We start from the raw sequence: 7,747 nt of genomic DNA on the forward strand, positions 1-7,747 counted from the left end.
CCAAAAGTGAGATTGCTGATCATATGGTAATTATACTTCCAGTTTTTAAAGAAACCTCCATACTGTTTTCCCAAATGACTATACTAATTTATAATACCAACAATGTATAAGGATCCCTTTTTTTTTTTGGTACTGGGGATCAAACTTGGGTCCTTGCGCTTACAAGGCAGGCAGCAGAACCACTGAGCTAAATCCCCAGCCCAAGCATCCCTTTTTAAGAGCTTTCTAGAAGACAGGTTGAGTAAAATCCTAGTTTATCATTAAAAAAAACATGTTCTAGATAGCTGTTACTATATTTTGATATAATTTCTTAGACCTGGATATAAGTCTTTATCAGAGCAAACTAAAGCACCACTTTAAGGTAAAGTATTACTATAGGAACAATAAAGTTGTAAAAGTAGAAATTCCACTATCTTATAGAATCACTTATAATCAAGAATGTTGGGCTGGCAGTGATGCTCAGTGGCAGAGTGCTTGCTTAGCAAGTGTGAGGCCCTGGGTTTAATACTCAGCACTGAAAAAAAAGTACCAGATGTTTACTTTTGCATACAAAATAATACTGTGGTACCTTGCAAATTCTGGTTGCAAATTTAGTTGGACAAGAACCGAATCAAATTCAGTGGTTACGTTCAACATTGACCTTATGGGGAAATTTTATTTGGTTCTTGTCCAGTTCAGTTTGTGACCAGACTCTTGGAGAGAACCGAGTTTGTGAACAGAGATGACACTGTAATGTTTAGATTTTACTTATATATTTATTATGCCCACGATGGTGTTGAAACAAGGATATTTGTTTTCCTGGTCTTTTTTTTTGAATTAGCAGTAAGGCTACAGACACACACAAAAAACTTCATGAGTGAACAGATCTTTCACATGGAGTTTTCAATTTCCTTTTGAAACAAAGTGACAAATAATGAAAAGTTCTAAAAACAAAAGGAAGAGAAGCACCTTTCATACACTGTAGTCCACACAAGCACCTTGTGAAGTCAGTTATTCATTCTAATGACAGATTTTCCCCATAAACACTGAATGATGCCAAGAAAGGTTTGCTCTTGAACCTAGTTTCCATTTATTCAAATAAATAAAAGTTTAAAAAGTTGTTTTACTAACAGTAGTTTCAGAAATTACAGTAGACATTTCTTTATTTTCAAAGTCCAGCCTTCACAGTGAAGATAAGAAATTTCTGAAATCCATCTTTGGATTATTTTGGGATTCGCTCTGAGTAAGCAACATTTTTAGTTGAGAGAAGTGTTTTTTTCTTTTGTTCGCACTCTTTGAGGAGCAAATGGGTGTTGACTGGCCAGATGTCAGTGTTCTGAAAAGGGGGGGGAAAACAAAAAACGGAAGTTATACTGACAAACAACAAATTATTTTTTCTGTTTCTGCTACCAGAATAATTTTCTACTCTTTCATATTATGGCTTTATAGGGGCAGTGGTATATTCAGTACAGTCATTCTCATTTTTAAAAATCTCATGGAGTATCAGGTTTCGGACAACATTTAGGAGGTACATGAGGTGGTCTTAGAAACTTTATCATACCCACAAGATGGGCCTAGGGCAGTGATGGTGAACCTTTTAGAGACCGAGTACCAAACTGCAACCCAAAACACACTTATTTATCACAAAGTGCCAACACTGCAATTAACCTGAATACTGATGTTTTACTTTAGAAAATACAACTCATACATTAACATCTTTTGTCTTAAAAGAAAAACACAATAAAACACGTGCCATAGGTTCACCACCACTGGCCTAGATATAGAATGTTACCAGGTTTGAGTTTTCTTTGAGCCTGCCATCAAGGTTCATGACAGTTCTAAGCAAGGACTTTAAAATTACTGCTTCCTCACAGCTCAACATCACTTTACTTTTCAAGGTGAAGGATTTCAACTTATGCATTCAGGTATCATTCTGTTGTATCTTCTCCACTAGGATGTCAGCTCCACAGGACAGATGATATACTACTAACTGTATATTCCAGTGCTTTTTAACAGTATCAGCACATAGAAGGTGCTCTAGAAACATCCACTGAATAAATAATCCTCATCTAGTCTGAATGTATTTCATTCCCTCCAACTGTGCTCCATCCCTCTCAATGCTTACTTGGGGTTCATCAGTCTCATCTCTCTTCTTCAAGCAGGTATCCAATAGAAACCCTGTCTGTACAATAAATGTGCAGGATCTTTCCATTCTTGCATATATGTAAGCACAGCCATTCCTTGGTATCTATGGGTTGATTAATTCTGGGACATACCCCGCCATAGATACCACAACCCACAGGTACTCAAGTCCCTCACATAAAATGGCAGAATATTCACAAATAACTCCTGTAGAGTTTAGTTCATTTCTAGACTACTTACAATACCTAATACAAATACTATACAATTGTTATACTGTATTGTTTAGGGAATACTGACAAGAAAAAAAGCTTGCATATCTTCAGTAAGACAAGTTTTATATTTCTAAATATTTTGATCTAGGATTAGTTAATCTGCAGATGCATAACCCATGAATATGGAGGGTTGACAACAGCCTGGTCTAAAGGCAACTGAACTGTCTTAAATAAGCCAGCCAAACTTTCTTTTACTACATTTATCCAATAAAGTAAAAATTTCTATGTTGAATTTTTATATTAAATGTTGAAATAAAATTAAGAATGTAGACAAAGTTAAACTTGAGTGTTTCTCTTTGTAATAAAATAGTCCAAAACTTCTTTCATTGCACAGAGTTATATTTACTGACTACCATAGTGACTGAAATATTGAGGATTACTAGAAACATGTGCCTAGTCATTTGGATAACTCAATATCACTTGACAAATCCCTATTCAATTACAGATTTCCACAGGAATTTATTATAGTCTTCTCTCTCTAAACTAAGTTATGGACATGCAAGGAGTTGGAGTGGATATATTCACCAGCAGCTGGGAATATGCCCAAGTAGAGACTGAAAGAGTAATAGAACTGGAAGTCATATGCATTGGGATGAAAGCTGAAGATACGGGATTGTGCAACATTACAGAAGAAAAAGATGGAGGAAAAAAGGGACAAAGGCCTGACCTGCATGGAATATTTAGTTTATATTAACCAAAGGAAATTAGGAGAAATACTTAGTATGGCAACTCAAATAAAGCTGGTGAATTAAGTAAGATACCTGAAAATCCATGCTGGGCTCTTGCTTTTGGAACCAGATACGTCATGATTTACATTTGTGGAACTTGGATTCTTTTTCTCTGGTATCTTCAGGCTGAGCTTACTTGTAGGAGTGGCAGGAATGTTCTTCAATGCTGATAGACAGCTTCTACTTTTACCATGATGTTTAACTGTTCTGTTGCAAGTTTTACAAGTAATCAACTACCATAAAAGAGATATTGGTCCTATAAGTTCTCATAATTTATTCCAATAAATGACATATTCCCTGAATTTTTATGTCAGGGTACTACAGAGATAAGCAACACAAAGGCTGCCCTCTGGCAGCTTGCAATTTAGCAGCAGGAATCAGACAAGACAAATTTAAAATAAAGTTTTCAATAAAAAATTAATGGCAAGACATTTATATTCCAAATAGTTTTTAAAAGGTAACAAAATATGTTTTCTCAGTATAAAATCATGTTTGGGTGGAACTGGAGAAGAGACTGGGGATGATACTCCTAACATTTGGATGTTCTTTGTGTAGCAGCAGACATTTAGTATTTTTTTATAGATGAATTTCAAGCCTTTTCCCAATAAAACATGGCAGAATATCACTGAAAATTTAAGTGAACCCTTCTGTAAGTACAGGTCTAAAGTAACTTAGAAAACCAAATGAATTACCTAATTTCCATCTTTAGCTCTAGAGGCTTTTCAGGATTAATTTTAAGAATCCATTTTTTAGCTAAATTCCTTTCTTCTACATATCTCACTCACATTATTTCAGAATTCAGCCCATGCCTTAGCAGAATTAATCTACACTGATTTAAGTGAGAAGTATTCAGATGTTCTTAAGTAGCTGCAAATGGAAGATGTATATATATCAAACGCCTATGTTGTTTTATTTATACTTTTGGAAAGAGGCTGTATCTGTATTAAAATAATCAGTAAAACACTCCTACTACCCTTCTAGCTGGTATCTGTTTAAAATGTTAGAATGGGGCCGGGGATCTAGCTCAGTGCTTCTGCCGCCTGGGTCGCAAGCACAAGGTCCCGAGTTCGATCCCAGTACCCAAATAAATAAATAAATAAAATCTAAAAATGTTAGAATGTAAGCTTCATGAAGGCAAAACACTGGAAGACAATGAAGAACCATTTATCTTTCCATTTAGGAACATTTTCCAAATATGCAATTTTTTGAGGAGATAAAGTGAATTATACTTACTTCAATATTCTCTTCTGTCTTATCCTTTAAGCATTCAATTTTATGACAAAAAATTGGACAGGACTTACCTATCCAATATGGGTAAACTAAATATGGCAATTTTCTTCTTTTGTTTTTGAGTCTCGCTATGTAGTTCATGCTGGCCTTGAATATACTATGTGGCCCATGCTGGCCTCAAACTCGTGGCAATCCTCTTGCCTCGGCCTCCCAAGTGTTGGGATTACCAGCGTGCACCACCACGCTCTGCTAATATGTCAGTTTTCAATCCGAGTTATTATTAATTATAATCTTAGGCTAGACCTAAGCTGTATAATGTCCAGGCACTTGAATAGTTATTAAATGTTAACACAGAATATGCAGGACAGAAAATGTATCTGATACTGATTCCACCTAACAATCCATAGGTAATCTGATTTTACTTTATTCAGTTTTATATCTCCAATACTAACTGTTGTGTGGCACAAACGACCCTTAATAAGTGCTAATGAACACCCCATGTACTCACCTTTGCTGGGCATACAAGTAACTATACACTGATATGGGGAACTGACTGGCTACCTGCATACATAAGGTCCAACTGTGTAAAGGAACTGACCATTAATTGAAAGTTTACTAATAACTGCAATTCAAGTGAAGTCATACTGGTCAGCTCAAGAAATTCTCAAATTTATGAAAATAATTGTGCCCAACAATGAGATCTGAGAACTCATTATTATTAATTATGAAAAAATTTTAAAAAGCTGTACTCTTGATGCAACACTAATCACTAGAAAAAATTTATATATTTCAATAATCCAAATATACTGTTATAATCTGAGTTATAGACAGTCTGATTTTCTGTTTGTTACCGGGGATCAAACTTGGGTCCTTGTGCTTGCGGGGCAGGCAGCGGAACCACTGAGCTAAATTCCCGGCCCTGCTGATTCTTAACTTTAAGTGAAAAAAATACAAAATTACTCATATATATTAGAACTGAAATCTTACCAATACACTTTTGGAGTCTCTGTACTTTTTCACAATTTTTGCTTCTTTAAAACTGAGTGTATGATTTCTAGCTTCTCGATTAAGAAGTTTCTGTATTCTGGGTGTCAATTTGGCCTTGGGTTTGAGGCGCACTCGAGAGTTATCCAAAACCAACAACTGGAAACAATATGGACATGTTTCTTCAAAAGTGCTCTTGTCATCTAAAATTATACAAATAAATCAATAATTTATTCTGTAAAATCCTGTAAATCCATCCACTCACTCCTTTCAGCAGTCTGAACTCTGTTACCTGGTTTATTACTTGCTACTGTGTAAAAAAGGGCAATTATGTCTCACCAATTTTACCAACATATTTTCCACAAATTAACAAATTGCACTGATTTTGTATTTTTAAACAATTAACACAACCAATATTTACTGAGTACCTAGTGTTTAGCACTGCGCCTAGTTCTAGATTCAACAGCACTACAAAAGAGCAAAGGACATGTTTGTAACTTAGCTCTGCCAAATCTAAAATGCATTCATTTTTACATATTTTAAATGCCAGATGCTGTTCTTGGTACTAGAGCTACAGCAGAGAGCAAAGGACAATTCCTGGAGGCAGACAATACATAGAACATTAAATGTTAAGTGCTGGCAATAAAAAATAAGATAGGAAAGTGGTTTAAAGAGTGTTATTGGAGATACTGTAATTTTTGATTTTGTTTTTTGGGGTTTTTTTGGTGCCAGGGATTGAACTCAGGTCCCTGCGCTTTTGAGGCAGGTGGCGGAAGAGCTGCTGTAATTTTAAATAGGGTGGCTAGAAAAAGGCTTCCTCAAGTGACATTTGCAGGGTGGAATCAAAGCCTGTATATGAGGCAAGAGTTCCCGGCAGAGGACAGGGTAGCTCCACAGGCCCTGAAACATAACAGTGCAGAGGGGGCCTATTGTGGCTGGAGTTGACAATAGGTTAGAGGTCATGTGGGCCTGTCCTATAGGGGAGAATAATCCTTTTCCAGGATATTCACTTTTACTAAGAAATGGGAAGCCATTTATGGCAAAGAATGGACAAGATCTAGCTTAGTTTCTATCAGGATCACACTGAAGGAATGACAGCAGTAATCCAGGAGAGAGGCAGCAATGGCTTGGACCAGGGTGGGAGCAGCAGATGTACGAAAAAGTGGGTAGATTTTGCAGATATTTAAAGCCAATGAGATTTGCTGGCATACTGGATTGGCGTGGGAAAGGAGAGGGTTGTTAAGAAGTCAAGAACAGCTCAAGGTTTTGTGCTAAATAACAAAGGTATTTACTGAAATGGCAAGAACAGAAGTGTATTGGGGGTAATGCTCGGGTTTTGGACATACTTAAGTTTGAAAAGCCTAGCAGACATTTAAAATAGGCTGTCAAGAAGATATCTGGTATATGAGTCAAGAATCTGGAAGCAAGGTCTGGGCTGGAATTTGGAAGCCCTCAGTATGTGTTACTTAAATGCCATGAGATTGAATGAAATCACCAAATAAGTGCAGTTAGGAAGAAGGTCCAAGAGCCAAGTCCTGAGACAGTATTTAGAGGTTGGGGGATTCAGAGGAAGGAGCTAAGGAGATGGGAAGTGCTGGCTCAAGAGGTGAAAGATGAACTACACTGTATGTGATGCCCTGTAAACCAAGTGAAAAACTATTTCAAGAAGGGAGAGCAATGTGCTAAATGTCACCAAAAGGCAAAGTAAGACACAGTAAAGAATCAGGATTTTTCACAAAACTAAGAAGCCCTCTAATTGTTTTTTAATGAGCGAGTCGATCCGCCTTCTCTTTTAGATCATTCCAAGGGCCGTGGGAAACAGAGGGGCGAGGAAAGCTGAACCCACCACAGACGGGCATTCTCCCTACCGTGTGACGAAGAGTAGGCCCAACTGTAAAAGAGAAAGAGACTCGTGATGAGTAAAGGAACATCGCTGCTCGCCTCCCGCTTCCTCTGCCGTCCCTCACTTACAGGAGATAGCGGGCTTGGCCCGGGCAGCTATCTCGTAAGCCTCGCGCCGCAGCCTCGAGATAGTGCTTCTGTCTCATCGCCGCCGCCTCGGCTTCTTCGCCGCCGTGACTCTGGTAGAAAAGAGGGAGTCAGAAGCCAGATCCCTAGCAACACCAAAGTTGACTCCTGGACCCACGCTCCCTCCGGAAATAGGCACGGTCGGCCCAGAGGTTCCGGTTTCCTGCTTCCGGTCTGGCGCGCAGGCGTGCCTAGTGGGAGGCGGTGCTCATCCTGCTAGTTAAGGTGGCCCTCGGTCCAACCCTGTCAGGTCGAGCGCCCAGGCCAGGTTCTTGCCTTGCCAAGCGCGGTAAGGTCGGGACTTCAGAGTCCCACCTGTCTCTCTCGTCCCACTCCGCCTGCTCTCTCTGACTCTTGTCGTTTCATTATCGGGTGATAACCCTC

The 7,747-nt window shown here is 38.4% G+C and overlaps 1 protein-coding gene across 1 annotated transcript; it reads right to left on the reverse strand.

The window, feature by feature from the left end:
• Window positions 1–735: 735 nt before the first annotated feature.
• Rmp24 (ribonuclease MRP subunit p24) lies at window positions 736–7,517 on the reverse strand. Its single transcript, XM_004855222.4, has 5 exons — window positions 7,307–7,517; window positions 7,204–7,226; window positions 5,339–5,538; window positions 3,155–3,354; window positions 736–1,315 (listed from the first exon to the last, which is right to left on the reverse strand). Exons 1-5 carry the CDS (start codon window positions 7,381–7,383, stop codon window positions 1,162–1,164), a joined length of 654 nt encoding a protein of 217 aa, XP_004855279.1. The 5' UTR covers window positions 7,384–7,517; the 3' UTR covers window positions 736–1,161.
• Window positions 7,518–7,747: the final 230 nt, after the last annotated feature.

This window comes from Heterocephalus glaber, unplaced genomic scaffold, assembly GCF_053883595.1.
Source record: "Heterocephalus glaber isolate CG9 unplaced genomic scaffold, H.glaber_assembly_v1.0 deba00000331, whole genome shotgun sequence".
Taxonomy (NCBI): domain Eukaryota; kingdom Metazoa; phylum Chordata; class Mammalia; order Rodentia; family Bathyergidae; genus Heterocephalus; species Heterocephalus glaber.

Excerpts from the sequence above, each read along its gene's own strand:
- Rmp24 (XM_004855222.4), bottom strand. The coding sequence starts at position 7,383 with ATGAGACAGAAGCACTATCTCGAGGCTGCGGCGCGAGGCTTACGAGAT. Across the intron at positions 7,227-7,306 it reads GGCCAAGCCCGCTATCTCCT|TTGGGCCTACTCTTCGTCAC; the intron begins GTAAGTGAGGGA and ends TCTCTTTTACAG. Across the intron at positions 3,355-5,338 it reads GAGACTCCAAAAGTGTATTG|TTGATTACTTGTAAAACTTG; the intron begins GTAAGATTTCAG and ends CTTTTATGGTAG.